Genomic DNA, 26211 nt, shown 5'->3' with positions numbered 1-26211 from the left:
CACCATTTTCTTAGTATTCGTTAACACCGTCATCTGAGCTTCCGAATTCATTTCTGCGAATGGGTGTCGTTTGGTTTTTTATACATTTGCGTTCGATCGGTTCTTGTGAATGACGCAAACATAAGAATTACCGGTTCCGTGTAAATATTAACAGATGGTAAAGTTAATATGTTCTTTACCTACTTACCTACATGCTTCCGCGTGATTTCTGAGTTTTGCAAGCTAACCATACTTGCGTATACAAGGTATAAGCTCCATGTCCAATCTCTTTTTTCTACATGCCAATTAACTGAGTCGATTTTCGTTTTGAACTATTTATGGCAACCAATATCTGTACCTGTACCAAATTTAAATACCACAGGTGACCAGTAGAGGCGTTGTAAAATTTGCCATACAAAAAATTTACGTCGTCGCTAGCGACTATCGACAAATACTATTGCTTCAAACTCATGGTACAGGTCTCACTCATTTATCATTAAAATTATAACAGCTATTATTTCCTAGTCTATATGTACAGTAAACACCAATTTCTTAACCCCACACACACTATTAAAATACCACACACAATTCAACAGAATTCCATCAAACAAAAAAACACACAGACAAAAATCCGCCGCCTCTGTCTCAGAACTACTCTGAGCAAAGTTTTTGCGGGCAGCGCCTTTTCCTTTCATTCGACCTTGTGTGCGTGCCACAATAGTAATACGTTGTTACACTGCGAACAACTTGCTAATTGTTGCTTGTTTTAATTTACCGGCCAGTTCTTGGGCTGTTTCGTTGAACAACTTTGTTACCTGTTATCAAGTTTTAGGTTCTTTTTCTTTGAATACGTTTATAGGAGACCTTCTGGTGGTTAGTTTGGGATAGGTTAAAAAAGTTAGTACATAGAAAAGTGCTTGAGATGGAAAGTTCTGGGTGTTTGAGTCTTTTTCTAATGATTGGTGACTGCCTAGCGGATTTACCGGGGCTCCGGCTCGAAAAGCAGGAGTAGGAACGGGGTTAGTCGATAAGAGTCTGACACTCCCTCTTGCCACCCAAGGCGGGAGAGGATGATTTTACCCTTCAAAAAAGGGCGTGTGGCGTGTGGCGTGAGTTTATGACTGCACGGTTGGTGCGGTGGCTGGGCAACTGGCTGCCGCGCAACGGGTAGCGGGTTCGATTCCCGCACGGAGCAACTCTTTGTGTGATCCACAAATTGTTGTTTCGGGTCTGGGTGTCATGTGCATGTGAACTTGTATGTTTGTAAACGCACCCACGACACAGGAGAAAATCCTAATGTGGGGCAACGTTTAAAAAAAAAATTGATTAAAAGAAGTAAAAGAAAATTTGGATTGAATTTTACGACACTACAATACACAAAAGCTGTTAAAAAATAAATGAAGGTATACTTGTCCTTGGAAATGGTTTTCGGAACAAAATCATTACTAAGGAATAGTGTAAGTAAGTAGCCATTAAACATCTGAATACGGCAATTAGTATCAAAAATAATTTTAAGGAAGAGAAGTAAAAATACGGAAAAGCATAACAATCCAACAACAATTTTTATCAACAAATAATTAAGGACCAAAATTCATTAGCAAAACATTCATTAAATTCGTACACATCCCTACACAACACCACTCAATATAAGTGCATACTTAAACACACACACACAGAAATAATGATAAAAAAAATAAACAAGTATGTAATACTAACCTTTAATACGATACTATAAATATCTCTGATGCTATTGTGGTCTATAAGAGTATAGGTCAAAGTATTTTTTTTTAAAACCAATCGAGTATGATCTAAGAATTCTAACCAAAAATTGACATGTTATGTCAGCTGTCCATGTATGTGTGCAAACAGTAGTAAATTATCTTTTATGGTTTTCCTTAAGTTTTTTTTTGGTTTTAGAGTTTAGAGGTCACACGTGGGTCTATTGAATCGGATATATTAAGTGCTTGTTTTACCACCTCCATATAAGAACCCTATAAAGATATATGACAGACTAGCTGACCCGGCAAACTTTGTACCGCCTCAAACTTATTTTTCTTACCTTTTAAACCTTCCCTGGACTTCCACAAATAATTCAAGATCAAAATTTGCAAAATCGATTCAGCCGTTTTCGAATTTTAGCGAGACTAACGAACAGAAATTGATTTATGTAAGTATAGATAGTTCATACAAATTACGTTCTTAATTCAAATTTATCTGTGCCATAGCGGCTATCCAGACTTTGTGAAACAGGCCCTAAAAGTGTAATTTTTAGCCTCTAGTGTTAGATTTAAACAAAACATCTGTCCTTTAGTAAAATCAACACTTTTTTATTTTTAATAAATAAACTTCGAAAGTCTGTTTGTAATATTGAAATAACCGCTTTTTACGAAAATCTGCTAATGATAATGGCTGCATGCTGTAAGCTCTAATTAGGCAAAATTATAATGAGACTTAAGAAAGTTTTCAATAGCCTAATTTACGTCTAATTTATAGCAGCTCTCTTGCTATTTACCCCTAAACTTCCATCTTTGCCTAACCCCTAAACTTCAACCCCAAACCGATGATGTCATAACCAAAAATATTATATGCCCTCTACAAAAAAGGGTCTGTTATTCCAATTCCAAACTAAAACCACACTTGGAACTACTTATGGTCTATTTATATTTACCATCGGGTTCTCGAAAGTTCCATAAAAGCACTTCCATAAAACGATTATCTTTATCCAAGTCGAGTAAATAGAGGTACAAGTGCCACAAAAGTACCATTTTGGATCGTTTGCCTAAATATTGCGGTTGAAGGTTCTTCCCAGTTTTTGTGGGTCCAAAAATACTGGTAATATTGGTAGGAAAGTAGGTTTTCTTTTGGAAATGAAAACATATTGAATTTGAATATTATTGAATCTATATCTCGTGTAAACCATTTAACTAATCAAAGCCAAAGTCAAAATTATTTATTTTCAATAGACCGGGAAAGCACTTATGAACGTCAAAGCAAATATTACAATATTAAAAAAAACCTCTGTCTGTCGGTCCTCTAGTGAAGCTATTTACTCGTTCCAAAGTGTATATTCCTATGGAGAAGAACGAGAAAGAAACTTCATGAGTTAATCAAATATTAGTCCAAAGTAAAACCACTTAAAATAGTTGAATACTCTTCCAATAATATTATTTATTCACTTTGAAACGAATCGATCAATCTCCTTGTATATCTAAATCGACGTTAACGCCATCTGTCACGCTATAAGTGAACTAACTCGACATTGATGCATCGTTTGTTTAGTAAGGGATGTTTTTACAAAATTGACTGCCAACTTCTAGTCCATTATGCATCTTTCCATTCTATTCGATAAGCTCGGTATGATGTTAGTTGAATGCATTCATTTTCTTTATCAGAATTTTTTTCTTAAGTTATATTACGTTTTTTGTTAGTTAGTACCCTATTGGCTTCTCCTTTTGACTTATGGAAATAACCCCTTTTTTATGAATTAAAATCATCAAATGACTTCTCCCGCCTTGGGTGAGGCAAGAGCATGTCAGACTCTTACTGACTAAAAATTAACCCGTTCCTACTCCTATTCCTCGAGCCGGACTTCAACACTTCGCTAGGCAGTCTTGCTTTTCATTTAGTTTAACTTCTATTTTATCCAACTGTGTTGTTTGGTCTTACAGATCATTATTTACCACTAAAAACCCCTTCTACTTCTTCTCCTTCTTTCTTACCCTTACTTTGCCACAGACCAAGGTCCAAACAATACAATATTAAGTTCAAGCCAGTAAATATAACAAACACGTTACCGTTGACTAGTTACTCTGACCTTATTGGTCCTACTAAGGTAATACAAGCCAGGAGCAAGTCAACATGTTTTTTGTCTCAGCTGATCTGTATTCATACGAGATTTTCTTACGACGACACATCAAACTGTGTAAACCAGTATAAATTGATCCTCCGATTTGTAGAAAAATCATATAAAGCGAGGTCTTGATAATCTGGTGGTGTATTGCATGAGTTGTGGACTTATGTAGGATAAATACTTAGATAACAAATGGTTTACATTTAAGATAGATGTTAGATGTTATATCTATGTTGTTGCTGTTCTAGGCCATGATATTTTTTTCCATCAAATGCAAGTTCTTTTGAGTACTAATCTGCAACTGAAAAGATGTCTTTGTTAAATAATTTCAGTTACCGTAAGATCGGGTTTCTTTGAAAGTTACCCCACCCCATAGGGTTATGGGGTAACTTTGACCCAAACTTTTAGACCAATGAAAAACTAATATACGCTTTGTTCTGGACTCCTATTGGTTATAGAATTTGGATCAAAGTTACCCACTAAAGTCAAAGAACTTCGATCTTTCCAATACATATAAAGCAATAAGGGTTATTGGTAATGAGCAATCACATGATATGCAATTTCAATTAATAAACAGAAAAAGATAATTCTACAATGATTTGATTTGACTACCTAAAGAGTTAAAAATAAAGAATTAAAATATCCCAATCATCAACAATCTGCATTTCCCGATGATATCAATTACAAACACGACACCGTATCAGATAGACAATTAATTAGTGCTATCCAATAAAACAGCGAATAATTCCGAGCATTTTTCATTAACATCGCCATATCAGAATTGCATGACGGTTTTAATAAATTACAACTCGCTGGGCCACGATCCGTGCTAATATTTGTTCTGTTTCGTACAGCCAGCAGATAAATCTGTAATTAATTTTCGTTGAACTTGTGTGATGACCTGGGCACACAAGATAAGTAGTGTGTGAACATGTGTTGAAGCGGCGGCCATGTTTTTAAGTTATTGGTACTTGGCCTTTAAGTTTAAAGCTGACTTGTTGTTCATAATTGGTGTTGTGAGTGCTGCTGATCTTAAGATCTTAGATTTATCGCCGAAGTCAAAGTCAAAATTATTCATCACTACATAGTATAAAACAAAGTTGCTTTCTCTATCCCTATGTCATAGTGATATAGTTCATAAATGTGCATTATGTGTATGACTATCAGTTGTTTTCATCGTAAAAGCAAAAGAGGCAGCGACAGAGATAACTTTTTCGCAACAAACTCATACGTAAATATTTTGAATGAAAATTTATTTTTACTATTGTAATCTTCAAACACAACACTACCTCCCATTGAAGCCGTGGCAGATACTTTTAAAGCTCCTTATATATTGGACATGTAAAAACAAGTCCAAATATAAATTTCATCAGACTCTTACCCAATCTTTAATTCGTAATTTGTACGCACGTTGAGAGCACATTGCAAAATTATCGAGTTCAATGCTCTTAACAAGGCTGTCGCTGTAAATGCCTTAAACGATTCAATGATTAAATAAATACTTTATGAAAATAAGAATTCTTACCAATTATTGTTACCGTACTGTTATGTGACCTTGAAATGAGAAGGTGCATTGTATATCTATATGTTTTGTCAATGGACACGGCACAATTTACAATACTTCGACTCCTTTAACTTTTGTTCTGTGTTATCTAGATAAAAACATGAGTTTTTCTTAAAACAGAAAAATCTGGCAGTCAGTTAAGTTATGAATAAATAAATTAAGACCAAAATACTGTAACCTTAAGACTATAAGCTGAGCTGATTGTCTAGAGTTCCGGCTCGAAAAGCAGGGTAGCAACGTAGTGGTTTTTAGTCAGTAAGCTCGAAACGGGAGAAGTCATTAGATGATTTTCCAACCTGAAAAACAAAAGACTGTTCAGATCAAAAATTCAACACAAATCTATATCTCAACCATCCACGATAAACAACAACGAAGTCAGTATTTACAAAAAATAAAGAAACTAAAAACAAAAGACGTTTTCGTTTTATGCAGATTTTCGTTTTCCAAGCGACGCGAATTCATTTGTCATAATTTTTCTGTAATCCGTACGACCCTTATTGTTCGCGATAGTGATTTTAAATTAAAAGACCCGTAGGCGTTTGTCCTTTATTTTTTTGTTCGCACTATTTTTAGCCAAGCCGGGTAGGTAAATAATCTTAGTTCTACTGCTGTTTTCAAATAAAAGATGGGTGAAAACGTTTGCTAAATGTTCCTTAATTTTTATCGTCTATTCTAGTTGGTACAAAAACTATCTAGTGTGATTATAAATAGTGAGGCACGCACGATTAAGATCATACCAAATTCCATCTCTTATAGCCTAAGAGTACTGAATCCAGATCCTTTTCAAGTTTTATATACTTCTTCAACAATTTCCTAAGTTTTCATAAATTATAAATATGTGTATGATAAACCATACAAAAATGCTTAAAACTTTCACTTAAGCATTCACTTTTACATGACTTCAAAAACAGCGTCTGAGCCATCCTTCAACTGCGGACCCCACCAAACAAACTTTGAAAAAAAAATCGACTGCATTTTAAAAGCCATAATTAGGGTACCGAGATTGAGCCAAAACTCTTGAACAAACTTAGTCCACTCATTATACGCCGGTTCTATAAAGAAATGCTTTTTATCCTCCCTCAAAAACTTCTGTAAACACATATAATTGGATAAAGAAAAGTTTTCCAAGACTTTCTCCAGTATTGAGGAGTTATATTTTGCATATTGAGTTGTTTTTCTTGTTACAAATTCATTATTTATATGTATAAGTAGATGGAGAACATAAGTACTACTCAGTTTCGTATTTCGTGTTGAGACAGACAAAGGTTTGCTCAGATTTTATCCACTTCGTACCGAATATTTGAAGCACATTAAAGTATTATTATATATGTTTTTTGGGACAAACCCACCACAACCTCCTATATCGCTAGCAACTCCTATAAGCCAGAATCTCCTATAGATACTACCATGAAAACACCGGAACACTGAAGTTCGGCGCGTCTCAGGGACAAGAATGACATGGATCCCCCAACGAAATAAATCATAAGATGTTATTAGAGGAGAAGAAAAAGAAAACGATAGTTTCCACTATTCTATTATGACATCTATTTATTTTGCTGGCAATTGAAAACCCTTAGAATCGAGCCAGAGACATAATCCCGGACAATAGTGATAGTTATACGTAATATTCCCACTTACAAACAATCAACCAACGTCGCAATCACATCCATAATTAATCACTCAATTTTGAGTGTCCAATCTCCTACAAAGCCCACTGAAATCCAGTCCCAGTGAACTGGACAATAGACTGAACTAGTTTCAGCATTTCAAAGCTAATTCACAAACCTGTTTAAAGTGCATCGCTTGTGACGTCATTCGGGACGATATTGGAATCACCGCGGACCGATACGAGTTCAAACAATGCATCAGAAGTGGGTAACATTGATATGGATATTGCTTTGCCGGTTTTGTTGCCCAAAATGGAAATTGTGATTGTCAAATATGCAATGATAGTACTTGGTTTGAGTGAGGATTTGAACATGAATTTTATTTAACCCCCTTGCCAATTCCCGATTCCCCAACAACCTTTAAAATCCTAACTCCCAAAAACGCCGGCAACGCAACGCCTCTGGTGTTTCGGGTGTCCATGCGCGGCAGGTGATCCGTCTGCTCGTTAGTATAAAATAAATTACACTAGATCAGTAGATGAAGATAAAGGCGTAATGCCTTTATCTTCATCTACTCATTACGTCCTCTATAATTATTCATGCATTGCACAAAATACATATACTCGTAGTATACATTATGATGTATTTGCATTTTACAGCACCGATTAAAATGATTAAAATAGATACTCAAAGAAAACACGTGGGTTAACAACCTTTAGCTACTACGGGGAGCCAGTACAAATGTTTCAAAATATTTCCACGCATATGACAACGTACCAGTAGAAAAATATTCCATATTTCCATAGCGATCGATACAAAAACATCTTGCATCGCTCTGCTACCTTCCACTATGTAGATACATAGATGTATGGACTCAATACAAGGGTCGCGACTCCGTTGCATTATTCATGGCAGTGACGTGTTGACGGCCAACTGAAACTGTAATCTTGAAGTGGGGGTGGGGTCGCAGTGTTAGCGATTAGCGAGGAAACCTTTCTCTCATTTTAACCGACTTCAAAAAACAGGTGGTGATCAGTTTGACTTGTAGGTGTATATGTTTGTGCGTGATTGTCTCATGTTAGGCTGAACCGATTTTAATATGGTTTTCAGCATAGTATTTTTCAGACTTATGAATTGGTTTCACTTAAAAAATGGAGGGGTAAAGAAAGAAAAGCTTTCTTCACACGCTTTGTGATATGACATTAAAATTATTTTATATTACACGCAAATGCGTGTAGTTATAGCATCTAGTATTAAGGAAATCTGGTTTTGTTTTAGAACAGGAACAAAATAAAATATTTTATTACTCGGAAGAATAATAAAAAGACTTGTTATTTACTTTTTAACACTCGTTTATTGTCGAAAGCAAGTTCCTTCTCATAAATAACTTCAGCCAAAATCAGGAACCAATATGATTGATAACTCATGACTCGATTGATATTACTTTTAACCATTTCATATTTTACATGATAGAAATTAAATATAGTAGTGTTTATAAATCGCTCACAGTGTGACCATACCTCAAAGGTTCTATAGCACGAACCACTTACGAAAATATTAAAGTGGAGAGTATGACAAGATAAATGGTAAAAAAATGTTAGATATTTTTGTCCCAGCCTCGTCTACATATTTCTTGATAAATATAGAAGAAATTCGAAGAAAACATTAATAAGTAATTTTAATGTCATATCTTAAATCCCAAGAGATTTAAAAAAATACATTTGCTGTATATATAAATGTGTTTTTTTTTTCACTTTTTTTGCTTTTCACTTCTAAACAGGATAAAAATGCAAACCATATTTTGACAAAGATTTTTGGCGAATTATAGATTAGTATAATATAAGTTTCCAAAGACAAAAAAATATGGTAGGACAGAATTAGAGCTATCTAAAATACATATAGACGTATACGCAAATCACAGACTATAGTCTACCAACAGCACTATACCCAATACCTCCTCAAAATATTCCACACCAAGTAATATTCGGAAACCATTAATTTAAACTAATTTATTATTCAAAAGGTCCATCTTGAACGAGGTTCAATCGTGAATTCGTTAAGGAAATTAATTAAATAATAAAATATTCACGACCAATTATGTTTTGGTTGCAGTGGCCACCAAGATTGCTGAGGTGGGCATTCGCTGTCCTGCTGATAGCTGCCATCATCGCGTCTACATCGGGCGCTTCTAGTAAGTATATTTATTTTGGTTTATTGTTTAAGACTATTCAGAAGGTTGATCGGTTTGTACTATGACAGATTAGTTTTTTCATAAGATCAGATGATGTCATAGATGGGCGATTAGCTCCACATTAATTTTTAAGCCTTAAATTTCAGAAGCCTCTAGGACACACAAAAAGCACTATTTTGTAAAAATATATCTCTTTTTTTCGTGAGTCAGATTCTTGTAAGGGCTAATTAAACCAGTCCTTTTCAATTGTTTTAGGTCTTCGATCAACAAAAGTTTTCGGTACAAAATCCTTACTAAGGATTAGTTTAAATAATTATTAAATGACTCTGAGTGCGGTAATTAGATTTTTATACCAAACTGTGTTTTTTACACAATGCTATAGGTCCTATTATCATAGTAGGTATGACCTATTTCTCGATCCACAAGAAAAAATAACAAAATGCAACGACCGTATCGGTAGTCAATACCTACTTCGTGACTTCGCAACTCTAGAAGTCCTTGTTCAAACAAATTCACAAGTTCGCGAGTCGATTGCTCTGCACGTTGAATTTCAATACGTTTTTCAAATTGAGTTCTGTACAGTCTAGAAGAATTTGATACCCTTATGTTATGAATACAAATGTCTAGTGCACTTGGTTACTGTTCCGAAATACATAGCATGTTCTTATTTTTAGAATTTGTACTAGATTCTCGTATACATAGGTTTTTAGTATATCATATACCTTTTTTTAAGGAGGGAAAGTCATCTAATGACTTCTCACGCCTTGGGTAAAGTGAGAGAGTGCCAGACTCTTACTGACTAAACTACCCCGTTCGTACTCCTGCTTTTAGAGCCAGAGCCCCGGTAAACTTGCTAAGTAGTCCGCAATTATATACCTAAGAATCAAGTTATTAACTGCCTCATAGGTTAAGTGGTAGAAAGTTAATTTTCAGCAAGATATATATTTTCCAGATTTTTTTATAAGTCAATGAGAGCAATATAAATAAAAAAACAACAGTTTTGTTAATTCCAGAAACCAGAAAAATACCTCTAAAATTCTGCCCTTTCGATTACTTCTGACAAGATACCTATCACGATACATCATTTCCACACTACATCAAAAATATGCACAGAGGCTTCATCAATCAAATTACTAGACACAAATATCTAAGCATTCTACCACTATAAATAGTTCCCAGAAATTTCTAGAATTCAACAAATTAGGATCTTAGAACCAAAACTAATCATCTATGCTCTTTGCTTGACCTCCTAACTCAAGATTGGAATACTAGGCCACATCGCATGCAAATTGCTGCCAAAACTATTCACCAGTTTGGTCAAATATATGTAAATGTTGGTTAATTTGTCTTTTCGTCGTATGGTCTCTTAATGTCAAAGGCTATGTGACATCGGCTATATGTATATGTATATTATTAATGTTACGACCATTGACTTATGGTAATTTACCATACATAGGTATACTGACAGGGTTTCCTTGATCGAATGTTAGTTTTATTTATGTATGTATTGTAAATTGATCATAATGTAATGTGACATCGATTTTATTTTAATAGATACGCATTCCACTCTGTTTTATCTCAAAAGCTTTATTTAAAAATGTCCGTGGTAGACGGTATTTTAATTTCAATGATATGACATCCTTGGAAGATTTAATTTGACAGTTTTTCTATGATTCTGCGATTTATATACATACGTAACCTTACTGTTAGGCAAAGTCTGTCTTCCATATGGTTAGGCAAACTATGAAATGCTAATTGCTATGAATCTTACATACCTCTTTCACTTCATCAACAGTCTTTTCATGCATGCTCGTCGGTTTAGAGTTCTTTTAATTTGACCCTTCTTTAATAAAATTATTCTATAAATTCTAATCCCCAAAGGTGAACAGCTAATTCTCAGAAAAAATCCCACCGAATTTTCCTTATTTACCTGACTTTTAGTTTTTTAGTTTCCTTATTAATAATACGCAAGTTGCATTGTAACAACATGTTTTTGTGTCTTTAATCACAAATAACTAATAAATCTACCTATTTTTGACACCTGATGACATAAGCTCAAACAAAACTGAATTTTGATGTCTTGATTTTAAAGTAGAAAATCCTCAGCGTAGCAAAAATAGGTAACTCAATAAAACATGTAGTCGTCGAATATTTTCAGGAAACAGACCTCACACCGAATACCAAATTCCAATTTCAACTGCCAGAAATATTTTCGCGTAACAGACAGAGGTATAAACAAAAAAAAAATCTCTCGAAAATTCCGTCGCAGTATTTTGTCCAGAAGATATTGGCAGGGAACACTATGCCTATATATTTAAATATGTCGCACACAGAAAAAGAAATACAGTTTGTCTGTAGTGTCGTACGGGTAGTTTATGCTTGGATGTACAATGTATGATAGATTGTCAAACAACAAGTAATTACTAAAATGAAATAGCTAGGTGTCATGTCAAGGGCTAACATTTTAGTGTGTCAGATATTAATATTAATGGGTTTCTTTGGTACCGTAATATGAAAACAATAAAATAATGACTGCCTATTGTTCAAGTGTTTCGGGTTCGATTCCCGGGTTAGGCAAAGTAATACAGGACGATTTTCGGTCTTTCGAGAATTTCTTAACAGCACGAAGTCTAGAACTGCACGGCACTGTGCTTAGTATATGGCAATAGGGTCACCCCTTATTACATGGGTCTTATAATACAAATGGTGAAAGGTGTGTTCTATGATAAAAAGTGTGACGATAAAATAAAGAATTTATAAGCTTAAACTAAATTGGACTCTAAACTCCTCTATAGTACCAATTAAGGACAAATTACCTATACCTACTGACTAAGATATGTACTAGAAAAATACCTCATAATCAGCCAAATCCTACTTTCTATGATAAATATAATCGATGGCTTCACAGTCGATGACTCTGCAGTATACCCAAATATTGCTTTAGAACCACCCAACCTGTCAACCATTAGTCAGAAGTGCAGAGTTATGGGTACACGACCAGATCCTGACAAGGCTCGACTGGACGCTGAAGATATATCGTTGATAATCCAGCAATTTATTTCACGTAAAAACATGCGTTTTTTAGCCATGGACTGTTTTAGGGTGGACGTTCCCTTCAAATTGCATTTATTGCCTGGTTTGCATATCTGTAGTCGCAACGCAACATTACACTATATTATTTACCCAGAAGGGGTAGGCAGAGGTGCACATTACTGCACCTAAAGCCACTATACAATGTACACCCAATTTTCACAATTTATGTAAGGGGGTGAGCCTATTACCATATGCCGGGTACATTTCCAGGCTACGTGCCACTAAAAGATTTCGAAAAACCGAAAATAGCCTAGTAATTCTTTGCCCGACCCGGGAATTGAACCCGAGACCCCTTGTCCGGCAGTCGCACTTGCGACCACTCGATCAACGAGGCAGTCTATACTGTAGTCTTGTTGTTAATACTGCATTCTGAAGAGGTAGATAATTTTAATATTTGACATGACTTAATTAGAATTTCTAACCAAACACAAATTTTAAGCCAAAGATAAAAATGTTTACTCAAATTGAACTAAACCAAAATATTGTAAAGAAACAAAATATTGTTACGGACTCCATTTTAATTAATTACTGGCGTGAATCGAATTAATTACTCTAGTGCGCCTTGAAATAGACTGGAAAGGAAATAGTGTGCTAACGACTCTACAGTGCGTGATCATTTAGCTAAACTAATGTTCTCTGCTACATTAGTGCGTTTGTGTAATTAATTTGGACTTTACGCATGGTAGATTAAGGTTTTGTATTGATTAAATTGTTTAAAGAAACAGAGCCAAGTTGTCATTTGACATAACGTCTTCAGGAAAAGCAGCGCATTATCTAACGTAGAATTAACTTCAGACCCTGCTGTACTGCTGATTACTGCAGCAGACCACTCATAACATACAAGCAAAAGCTACAATTATAAAAATAAAAACCTAGCATTAATGTTAACTGGAAGAGAATACCTTAAACATACTAGTCCTTTTTTAATAAAAATAATAAACAAACTGTTCAGTCAAAATCCTAACCCATGTTTGCTGCACCACAGTTGCTCACTAAATAAATAAACACAAGTCAATCCAAGCTTAACAAAACCTACACAAGATTATCAAAAAAACAAAATAAAAACGCAACTACAGTTATTCATACCCTCACAATTCTTTCCCACGATTTATGTATTTCATGAAAGAGCAGTAGTAGGGGCAACTACCCAATTGCTAGCACTGCACCAAATTATCAGCACTCTGAATAAATCGACCAATTCTAAGGTTTTCACTTACTAATTTGGGTTTCCACACTAATAAATAAATAAATACATGTTTTTGGAATCCTGCTATTGGGAAAATTATACTTTGAGACCTCAAATTGGCGGAAATTGTGTAAACAAACATTTGTGTCCTCCAGTTTCTTCTGTTTTTGCCTGTTTCTTGTGATCGCCGGTAAGGACACGTGTTTACATTATATGATATATCGTATCTTTTACAAATTTAATATTGAAACTATCGATTTCTATGATATTTGAGATATTTTTTTATGATAATCTGAAGAGTAGAATTTGAAGTTCTGGTGATTAATTGGTAAAATACGTAGTGCTGATAAATGGATCGAATATTTTGTAAATTCTAAATTATCAGCACTGGTGATGATAAATGGAAAAAAGTACATAAATACAAATTTCATATTTTTTAATGTAAATTATGTTTATTTTATGCAAAGAATTAATTTTGTTTTGTAAAAGTAGTTTATACCATCAAAATCCAAATGTTAGCATGGTGCTGATAATTGGATCAGAAGCATGCTGATAAATTGGTTTCCCTAGAATTTCACCAACTCTTCTTATTTCGTTTTATTTATTTTTTCTCTTCTTAATTTTTGTTTAAATTAGCAGAAGAATTTTGTAGATGGTATGCAAGCTACGACAACTTCTATAACAAATAAACAATGTTATAACTTATAATATTACTGGAGATTGTCTTAGTAGTGCGCAATTTGTATATCTTGATAGTCAACAATATTTACCAGTCAAATTACAAGACATTTTGATTACTGAAAAAACATCTGAACGAAAAGGTGTTAAAAAATGAGATTGACTTGGCCATCGTACGTAATCGTGCAATAGACCATCGTAATTCGTTGCCATGAAATAGACTAAACAATTTAATACGAGAAATGTCAACAAAAGTAGGTATATAGGTAGTATTGTGTATTTTATTTAAAACGTAAAATTAATGTAATATTGATATGATAACAATTTACATTATAACTTTAGACAGAAGGTCTCTTAAGTAGGGACTAAATAAAATAACCGACTTGGTATTACATGGATCTCACATTTTTTTTACGGTACATAAACTGATGAGATGCGAGCCTTGGATTTTTTTACAGAATGTTTTTGATGGTATCCCACTTCTTTTTGTAGATTCAATTATTCCATTAAACAATAAAATGTAACTGCATCAATAACATTGTAATCTCATACATTTATATGGTTTTACAAAGTTATCGGTGTGATGAAATTGTAACTGTATCAATAACTTTGTAATCCCATACATTTAGGATTACAAAGTTATTGATGCAGTTGATGTATCTAAAAAACTGGACTGAATTTACAAAATATTTGATTTTTCCCTTAATGTAGATACTAAATACTAATTTTATGCAAAAATTTTAAGCTTCTATGTCTGTTAGAAGTGCCTTATACTTTTGATGATCTGTCAGTCAGTGACAAAATTTCGAAACTTTGACATGTTATAATTCTTAAATTAATGGTTAAAATTTAATGAAAATTCAAATATACCATGTTTGTACAATGCCTGCTTAGTATCTGAAAATTCAGGCTTCTTGTTTTATCCACAACGAAGTTATAGGCGGTCGAAATTGGCCTGAATGGTTTCGAGAAAAGGATGGTATGGCCGTGACACTTTTTTTTGTTCGACTTATACAGATAAAAGTATTATTAGATTATAAGTAATTGTTTTGTTACCTACTTACTAACTATATAAAAAATAATTAAAAACAGATTTTAATAATGTAACTAATTTTTTTTAATGCAATTCCTAACAGTGATAGTTGGGTGCTGATAATTGGGTTGCTCTATGCTAGTAATTGGTGGAGATGGTGCCAGTAAATGGTGACAGACCCATTTTTTATTCTTACTTGTCTAAATAATCTTGGATAGAGGTCAATCATGTTTTTCTTTTATTATCGTCTTCCTTATTAAATATTATAACTATAAAATTTGCCTTAACAGACAAAAGCCTTTTTTTCATAATAATAAATTGGTTTAAATTAGGACTAACTCTTAAAGTGCTGATAATTGGGTACTTTACCCTATTTACCATCTGATTTGTCTAAAATGTGAGCGTGATAGCTCTGGAAACGTACGCGAGCTGAATTTTGAGTTTGTTTTTTTATGCAAATCCGTCCCGTGTTTGGTAGCCGGGTTTATTAATTGGATCGCCGACGAATCTGTTTTGAGCAACATGCTAGAATTTATTGAAATCAATACGGATGAGGGTTCTTTTATGTATTTACTAGTTGTTTTGGTTTTCATATCGTCCTTTGTATGTGAATGGTTGGGAAGACAATTGTTTATTCATTTTTAATAGTGATTATTTTATGTAAGGCGTTATAAGTTGTTCATCGTAATTTTCTGATTGAAAAATAATGCAACGTCACGCCTTTTATCCCCTATGGGGTAGGCAGAGGTGCTTATTGCCGCTATACAATGTACAATGTACACTTTTCACCATTATGAATATAATAATATAATGTGTAAAAGTAAAGTAATTGAAAAGTCCTTCGAATTTCGTATTAGTTTGAAACAAAAAACTCTTTTTTTTTAAAAAGTAACCAAAAGTTCTAAGTAAAGACAATTAAATTAAATTGACAAAAATATCTGCAAACTTTTAAGTACACGTTTCTGAATTCGATACCCAAGAGAACCAAACATAAAAGGGTTTCACAATTTGGAAATTCTCAGTAGTGACTCAATAGATACATTATACTCAAAAACTTTTCATCTCTCCCTGGACAAAGGTAACGTTTTCCAAAACAAATACCCTAAACCCATACATTAAAACATTTTCTTTTTGTAAAATTGTACACGGGAAATTCAATCCTACCATTTTCTCCTGAAAGTTGAAATTTCAGTGCAGATTTTCAAACATCGGTTACAGGGTCCCATAAGGGCGTTTGAAATTCAAAGTGTGGAGCAAGTTTATTACTTGGAATATATTGAACTAAATGTATCGGTAGCATTAGTATTGTTGCTACATTATTTTTCTTTGGAAAATTCCTTTTTCTTTTAAAACAATTTGGTTGCTACGAGTAGAAAAGATTTATGCTTGTCGCATTGAATTTTACTTACATGCGCTTAAACCGCGAAGTTTATTAATTTTGTGCTTTTCCATTTTTATGGTTTTCTAATATAGATATTTTCTTCTTCATGAAAAGGTTATTTTTACATAATTATAATCCCAGATTTTTTAGATATAGTATTTTAAGTCGCTTACATTTCGTCGTTATTTTTGTCGCTAACATTGCGCGATTTCGAGGGAAAAGCACATATTTTCTTAAAGTTTAAATCACATTTTATTCATAACCTTTTCTTTCTTCCACAGACGTCCGCAGAAGACTCCGCAAGCCCAGCAAAGTTTCCACTTCAGTCACATCCAGCGTATCTAGATCCTCGGACCAGATCATTTCAGCTAGCGTCAACAGGCCTAAGATCCGTGGTCGACCCAACGTTGCCAGTCGGAAATCTTCAGCTGCTATTGACAATTCTGTCACTACTGATCTCCATAAAGACAAAGATGGATACAAAGTAAGTAATATTGGTATAGTACATGGCTTTTATTCCCAAAAAGAATAAGTTGAGGTATTTCAGGCCATTACTGTGAGTTTTAATATAAGTAAGCTAAACTCAATCATTACTTTGTTGGATAAAATTATCGTATCGAAGAACTACATTTAAACCTTTTTCATATGGCTTATAAGGATACATATAATATGTAACTACTTTTATCCTGTTTCAAATTGAATTAGCTCTTACAACTTTAAAATAAATACCAACGCAGATAAGTTAATATTTCCTTCTAATAAATATGCCAGGAAAAGACAGTGGACCAAGCACTGAACCTTGCGGAAGCCTTATCACAAAATTACAACTACACTTTAAACAAAGCCTTGCTAAACGACTTTAGTCTTTTTCCACTTGAGATAGAAACGCTATTAACAGTTTCCGACATGCAAATGTCATATTGTAAAAGAATAGTACAACACGGATGTAAGTGAACTTTTCGAATGTAAAAGTAAAGTTGTTAGCCTTCAAAATAAGTATTTGCCTACTTAAAGATTTTTATGCCGCATAACTGAACTTTATTCCGTTTGAAATAGAGATCATAATGCATAGCTATGTTCACGTTTCACATGTTTAATGTTTCGCAAATGTCTCCAAGATAGGTTTTTGAATTTTAAAATTTTGTGGAGTATTCTAATAAGGATCTTATTCCGACAAAAGAGGGTTGAAATTTGAAATGGAAGGAGAGGAAACTTTTCATGTTAAATGAGCTAGTATTTTTAAGTAGTGGATGGTAGTAGGTTATGAAACGGAGTGCCTGAACGCAAACTTTACAAAAGAATATGAATCTAGGAATATTCCTTTAATATTGTTTGAGAAAAGACGGTTAAATCCCTGGAGATAATTGTGTACACTGAAAAAGTAGAATGCTCTTTAAAATTCTTGGTATTCGGTTTTTAGACAATTTTTGAGAAGTTGCTTAATAAATGAATTCTGCTCAACAAAGAAAGACAATATTCTTGAGAATATAAATTCTTATTATAGCTTCGCAAGAATGTACCTAGTTTTAATTTAGACGTTATTTTATTAATTTTCTGACATGCTTGTATTGTGTTTTTCTGTACGAGACAAGGTTTCTATTTTAAAGAACTAATAAGAAACTTAGCAAAATGCTTAGGCCCTAAACTCTGTCTTATCCATTTAAAAAACAACATAACATTAGTAACAAGAACTTTAAACAAAGTATTAACAGCAATATAAATGTTCCACATCCTGAGCAAAAATAAAAGGACTGTTTCTATTTCGTTGAAAGTTAAGATCGAGGCGAACTTCGTAGAACCACTCCTCAATACATTGTACCGACTGAAGTGGTTAAAGTTTCAGCACCTTTGAAGTTATAATTGGTGGAGCCAATGGAAAAGTTGGAAGTATCTGTCCATTGATTTATAGTGTTTGTTTGTTCGTTTTTTCTTTTGTTTTGTGTATTTTTAATAGTTAATTGTTGTTGGGTTTTATTTACAAAGTCTTGTACTTTGTTCATTTGATACAATTATTATTATGTTCTTCTTTAAATTAATTGATATTTGTATAAGTATTTTCTTTTTCTACGAAAGAGATGCATAATGATGTTGCTATGAATTGACACCAGTTACATATTCCATATAAAAGCTTAAACATACTGTCTTGTTCTACTTTAATGCTGGTTTCTTGAAAAGTTTTAAATCTATTAGATTTTAGGCACAAAATGTGATATATCCACAAGTCTAAAAATCCCCATGTTTAGCTGTCGCGTCTACTAACCATTCGATCAACCCACATCGGTTACAAACCAATATTCTCAATGTAATAACTAACTATCTCCTAAATAACGTCTCTCCCGTTCTTCCACCAGATCGTCTGCTACTACACCAACTGGTCCCAATACCGTACGAAGATCGGCAAGTTCACCCCAGAAGACATCCAGCCCGACCTTTGCACCCACATCATCTTCGCTTTCGGCTGGCTGAAGAAGGGCAAGCTCAGCTCCTTCGAATCCAATGATGAGACCAAGGATGGAAAGACCGGATTGTATGACAGAATCAATGCGCTGAAGAAGGCCAACCCTAAATTGAAGACCCTGCTTGCTATTGGTATGTTTATTTCTTTTTAGTTATAGAGTAGATAGTTGTGAAAAGTATCAGTTGAATAACTATAGAAAAGGATTGTGAAGCCTATTTCGGTACCTACAACCCAAATTTGTTAATGTGGTAAATGTAGTTGGCAGTTTTGTACTTGATTCAAAATATTACGTTCTTAAAGCAAAGCTATCTGATACATAGCGGCTATTCAGACATTATGGAACAAGTCATTATTGACACAGAATCTAATGAGTCTAACATTAAGATGTTGCCTATATCACGGAAACAATATTATAACGTTACCAAAGTAATGTAATATTTTGATTATGAAATCAATAATAAAAGTTATATGTTACGTTAAAAGTCATAGAAAAATAACGACGATTGAATTCTATGACAACAATACAATAAATTTTAATGATCTTGTAACATGCCTCCTATTAATAATTATGCAAACATAGAATTTATGCTAATTACCCAAGTAAATGCATTAACTTTTCATATACAAGTTAAATAATTATTTTATTGAGGAAATGTATGAACAATATCGTAAATTAATTGCTTATCTAATATTGAATGTTGGTTTTAATGACCCGTTGACCCAACCACAATACAGGTATTATGTAAAGTCTAAAGTTCAAATCTATTGATTATTATTGGTGGTCTAGTTGCAAGATTCTGTCGAATACTGTTATGTTATAATTCTGCTTTAGCTGCTTAGGTCTCACATATTTAGATTCTAGGTTCCGTGAAGATTCTTATATAAAATGCGATGTATCGATAGTAGGCAAGTCATCCATAGCACGCATATTTTCATATAAAAAAACATATCTTAGGTGAGTCTGTTTTCACCAGTATGGCTATGTGTACCAACGAATATGATTGGTGGATGCCAAACGCATTTACCTATAGTAATATAGCATAGTACCTACATCTCTGATGGAAAAGCCCTAACACATTCACATAACTAAACACGAGTAGTAAGAAAAGTATAAATCAAAAAACAAAAGTATCAAAAACCATTTCATATTTGTAAAGACCTCTTTGATAATCCATCCGAATAAATAGGCCATTCAAAATACACCAGATATCGCGTCCAACAGACAGAGAGTTTCAAAATCGATATTAATAGTGATGCCCAACGATATATCGATAAAATTTTATAATCGATTCAAATTCATCGATTGTATTAATATGATAGTTTGCGTATAAAGTGACATAACATCAAGCCTGTGTTTCTATGAGGACAGTAATGTTTAGAATAATAATGTAAATTACCATACTTATTATACTGGTTTTGTGTTATGTTAATTTTATAAGTGTCATGTGGTGGCGACTGGTGGCTATTGGCGATAGAGATATTAGCTTCTTATAGCGAATTACTTTTGTATGGATTCGTTGATAGATAAGTCACATTTATTCGTAAACTACCTTTTATTTAGTCTAATGTTTTTATTTTGGTTAGAAAAAAAGTCAAAAATAACATGAAAAAAAAAATCTAACAATTACTTATCAACTACTAGAAATCTTAGTTTTAGCTTAGTGGCAAAAAATCCAACAAAACAAACGTAATATTGTTCCATTAAAATATTAATTATCAATTTATAATTATATTATCTACGACTCTTTACGTGTCGTAATGAGCACCTCTGCTTACCCCTTCAGGGATAAAAGGCAAAGAAAAAATCTACTTCTCAAAACAACACACCTAGTGATGTCACAACACGCTACACAGAAAAAAACATAACCCATACAAACAAACGTTTATATAAACACAAAAGTGTTAATGACGTTGCAAAAACAAAAAAAAATCACAATAAGCCGTCTTGCTTTCAAACGCATGACAACTTACATAACGATTGAATCCATCAATCACCAATCAAGGACCGCTCAATCAAGTACTTGAAGCAATCAGTGTAATAATATAGATATTATGTCTTATATGGCAGGTTTTTATGGTGTCACAACTTTCTAATAGAGGCTTATGTTTTGTGTGGATCATGGCAAATTGATATGTTGAAGCAATCATGGGTAGTTAATGAATAGGCTGATAGAGTATGATATGATAATAAAGGTTCGTTTATGTTATTTAGTAGAAAATAGTTCATTTATCAAAAATGAGTGACTAAATAATGAGAGTGTCTAACAGCACAGAGACACTAGGTTTAAACTAGATTATAAGACAACAGAAGGTACCTTTATAAATCATATGAATGATAAGGTAAATTCTGGCAGTATAAAACTATTTCAAGATAATTATACACAGGAGCAGCACAACCTTAAATTATTTTATATTAACATTCAAGGCTGTTCCTCAAAAATCTTAGAATTAGAGCTGTTTTTAGAAAAAACTAAGTTTGATTTAATTTGTCTATCAGAGCATTGGTTAAAGGAGGACCAACTAACATCTTTAAATCTAGAAAACTACAATGTAATTAGTAATTTCTGTAGAAAACAAATATTACATGGTGGGTCCCTAATATTAGTTAAAAATAGTATTAAATCTAAAGAAAGGAAAGACATTGTAGCACTGTCAGTTGAACACACCATTGAGTTGTCCTGTGTTGAGCTGGATAGACATGTTGTAGTTTGTGTTTATAGACCACCTAATTATCAGAATCTTCCTTTATTTGATTCTGTCATGGAGGATGTTTTAAGAAAGGTTTCTACTAGTCACAAGTCAATAATTGTTTGTGGCGATTTCAATATTAATTTATTAGAAAATAGTACAAGCAGTATGGAATTGTTAAATTTGTTTGGATCATTTAATTTAAAAAATGTTTTTTTAGAACCAACTAGAATAACATCCTCGACCGCCACCTGCATTGATAATGTTTTTTGTAATTGTGATTACAAAGAAAAACATATTATAAATAGCTTGCCATCCGACCACTGTGGACTGATGGTTGCGTATAGCTCTTATTTACCTTTGCTGAAAACTCAAATAAGATTTAGACAAACTACATTTAGAAATTTGGAGAAATTAAACAATTCTTTAGCTAGTAAATTAAGTATAAAGACATTTGATATTAGTAATGTGAATAAGTTGTACAACGATTTCTTTGAATTATTAAACAAGGAATTTAACAATATTTTGCCACTCAAAAATAAAGATATTCATACCAAATTTGTATTTAGCGATTGGGCTACTGTAGGTATTCGAAAGAGTAGAAATAAACTTTTTGATCTTTATGGCATGAAACCATATAATAACGACCCCCATTTTCAACAATATGTAACATCGTACTCAAAGACTTTTAGATTAGTGTGCAAAGCCGCAAAACGTCTTTATATCAGCAATAAAATAAAATCAGCTGATGACAAAATAAAGACAACTTGGAAAATTATACAAAATGAGACTGGTAGGAAAAAAATACATAATTCAGAAATTAAATTAAGATCTGAAATTGGACAAATTTCTTCAAAATGTGATGTAGCACAGGAGTTTGAAAATTTTTTTACTAATATTCCTATTAAAATAACTAGAGATTTAAATTCTTCAGCTACACTCTCAGCTAGTTTGCTTAAAAAAAATGTAAAATCATGTCAACATGACTTTATTTTTCAATATACGAATCCTCTAGAGATCGTAAAGGTCTTTAAAGAAATTAAAATAAAATCAACTGAAGATCTTTGGGGACTATCAGTGAAAGTCTGCAAAACAATTATTCAAACTATAGCGCCCTATCTGGCTATGATTTTTAATAAAAGTATAGATGACGGTGTTTTTCCTGACCTTATGAAATATAGCAAGGTTATCCCACTATTTAAAAGCGGCGAAACCACAGAACCTAATAATTATAGGCCTGTATCTATTTTGCCGGTCCTTAGCAAAGTGTTTGAAAAGTTGATACTGTCTCAGATGCTTCATCATTTTAATAAAAACTCCATCTTCCACCATCAGCAGTATGGTTTCACTAAAGGTCGTTGTACAACTGACGCCGGTGTTACTTTAATGAAAGAAATATTTGGTGCCTGGGAGGAAGCACAGGATGCCATAGGTGTTTTTTGTGACCTCTCAAAGGCATTTGATTGCGTTGACCACGAGACACTTTTGCTGAAATTAAATCATTACGGGATTAGAAACACTGCGCTCCGTCTATTGAAATCATATCTAGGAGATAGGCAGCTAAAAGTTCATATTAACGGTGTTAATTCACAAGGGTCTGAGATAAAAATGGGCGTTCCTCAAGGTTCAATATTGGGTCCTTTCCTCTTTTTAGTGTACATAAACGATTTGCCACTCATATTCGAAAATGAACCAAAAATGGTTCTGTTTGCAGATGATACATCACTGATTTTTAAAATAGGTCGACGTACGAATAATTTTGACGACGTGAACAGCTCCATTCTTCGAGTCTATGAGTGGTTTACTATTAATAACTTGGCGCTTAATGAGAAAAAAACCAAATGTATTAAATTTTGCTTGCCAAACGTACAAAATAACGAATGTTATGTTGCTTTGAACGGACAAAAGTTGGAATTTGTTAAGGAGACTGTATTTTTGGGTATCACATTAGATGACAGATTACAATGGGGGCCCCATATAAAAGCACTTTCGGGGAGACTAAGCTCAGCTGCTTATGCAGTTAGACAGATTAGGCAGCTAACGGACGTAAGTACGGCAAGGCTTGTTTATTTTAGTTATTTTCACAGCATAATGTCTTACGGCATTTTGCTGTGGGGGCGAGCTGCGGATGTAGAATCAATTTTTATTTTGCAAAAGCGAGCTATTCGAGCAATATATAACTTGCCCCGTCGCGAATCTTTGAGAGAACTATTTAAAACTATAAACATTCTTACAGTGCCTTCTCAATTCATTTACGAAAATATTATGTACGTGAGAAAAAACCAACAATTGTTTGAAAAAAGAAGCGACAGACACAATTTTAATACGAGAGGTAAAAATAAGTTAGCTATACCGCAATTCCGATTGTCCAAAGTGCAGAAATCCTTCATGGGATTTTGTGTTAAGTGTTACAATAAACTACCAACCACCATACTGAATCTGAACGAGAAAAAATTTAAATCTTGTATAAAGCGTGAACTGTGTAAACAGGCATATTATAAACTGTCAGATTATATTGAAGATAAAAATGTGTGGCAGCATGTTGGTCCGGCTCCACTGGACACTCGCTCACACTAGACAATGCTCTAATACGATCACTAGTTACACGTTAAATTAAAGTACTAATTTATTCCAATGTAGTCTAGGGATCCTGTGGCATCAAGCAGTTATTCATTTTTTTATTTGAAAAATTAAATTAAAGATTATTTTTTATTTGTATAGAAGCATTATTTCAAAATTGTAAGTGTACATATGTGGGCACTATGTTTGAAACAACCCGCTTTTTTAATTTATATTCTTTACAAATTGGTTTTATTGTCCCATAGTTTTGACGTCGTATTGTAGTTACATTGTTCCTACATATATATACAATAGGTAAATGATCAAATAATGTATCAGAGATATTGTAAAAAACATTTTTTGAAAAGAGTAACGATGGAGTTTCTTGCTCGTTCTTCTCCATTCGAAGCAACACTTTGGAACGAGCGCCTAGCTTCACTGACAGACAGACTGACGGACAATTTAATTTGACGTTTCAAAAGTGCCTAATTTAGGATTAATTGAAATAAATGCTTTGACTTTGACTTTGACTTTGACTTTGACTTTGAGCTTCGAAAAAATTAATTAAACAAGCTGAATTTAAAATGTTGTCCTTGAATTTATTTGTAATACATAAAAATAAACTACTTTGAAAAAAAAAACAAAAGAAAAAGTTTATTTCGATTACAATAAGCATTTGATACTAATTATTTGAAATCGCCTTTTAAAGAAGGAATTGCTTGTGAAAACAATACGATAACTTAATTAATTATTTTTCTATCTATCGATAACACAGTCCCCTCTCTAAGCATGTGCGAACTCACCGCGCCGCCTTTCCCACGGCACAAAGCGCATTCGTGCGACATTTTCACCTATTTTCACGGGAATGCCTACAAAAACCGCGCCTATTTTCATGAGAGCTACATATAGTCTGTGGTGCAATGCATTATGACTGACTAAAGAAATCGACACGCCATTTTTTACCGATCCACTTCACTATTCAGTTGCGAAAATTCGCTCGAGTTCATTAGCAATTAGTGCTGTGAATTTTATAGATTAATGTGAGATAATTTGTATCGATATAATAGGTATTGAATGTTGGTTTATGTTTTTGTATTCGAGTTTGAATGTTATTGTTTAGTGACGGATTAATTTTGTGATACGCGTACTATTAATTCTGTAGGTTTTTTAAATCTGTATCAATCTTTACATTCAGTATTTTTAACATAAATTACTTACACTAACATTAGAACTTAAGACGGGATATTTACCATGTTTATGCCTATGATTTTCGGCATTGTTGCACATAATGACCATGTCAGTTTAAAAATTTATAAATTATATTTATGTTAATGCCATTATCGTCTGTTCAATTTTGAACCTTTCTCAGTTAATAATAGAGTACCTAATCATTCAACACCTATCTTTCCCAGGTGGTTGGTCCTTCGGTACCCAGAAATTCAAGGAGATGTCAGCGACCCGCTACGCTCGTCAGACGTTCATCTACTCCGCGATCCCATACCTTCGCGACAGGAACTTCGATGGTCTGGACATTGACTGGGAGTACCCCAAGGGAGGAGACGACAAGAAGAACTACGTGCTGCTGCTTAAAGGTAAGATTTTTAGAAATTTTGTTAAGAAGTGTCAAATGGCCATTTAGAAGGCTATTTTTCGATCAAATAAATACATAAAATTAATAAAATAGTCGTCTAACTACCACTCAATTCTATAGTTTACCATAAAGCGAGAGAAGTCATTGGATGAACCTATGGTTTACCGTGTGTTATAGACAGTTTACCTATGGGATTTAGTGGTTAAACCAATTTTTAAATCAATCTGAATTATACATTGAAAACAATTTCAGAGCTGCACTAAATAATTCTCAAAAAACATGTTATACAGAGGTAAACAAAAAAAAAGAACTACGCAAATATTTGTATACAAAAAAACAAAATGATAAAATAC

At 33.4% G+C, this 26211-nt stretch overlaps 2 protein-coding genes across 2 annotated transcripts in view; one reads left to right on the top strand and one right to left on the bottom strand.

The window, feature by feature from the left end:
- LOC118264327 (uncharacterized) overlaps nt 1–26211 on the bottom strand; it is a 419163-nt gene that overhangs the window by 276236 nt on the left and 116716 nt on the right. The window lies entirely within an intron of this gene.
- The window catches only part of LOC118264314 (probable chitinase 10), a 109527-nt gene that overhangs the window by 51728 nt on the left and 31588 nt on the right, over nt 1–26211 (top strand). The window contains exons 2-5 of the mRNA XM_050704865.1: nt 9113–9191; nt 16844–17046; nt 18914–19151; nt 25680–25859. Of these exons, the coding sequence (XP_050560822.1) occupies nt 9113–9191; nt 16844–17046; nt 18914–19151; nt 25680–25859 (700 nt within the window). The remainder of the gene's footprint in view (nt 1–9112; nt 9192–16843; nt 17047–18913; nt 19152–25679; nt 25860–26211) is intronic.

Source organism: Spodoptera frugiperda, chromosome 26 (assembly GCF_023101765.2).
Source record: "Spodoptera frugiperda isolate SF20-4 chromosome 26, AGI-APGP_CSIRO_Sfru_2.0, whole genome shotgun sequence".
Classification (NCBI taxonomy): Eukaryota; Metazoa; Arthropoda; class Insecta; order Lepidoptera; family Noctuidae; genus Spodoptera; species Spodoptera frugiperda.
Note: the sequence above shows the minus strand (reverse complement) of the source record. Positions and strands in the feature narration are given on the sequence as shown.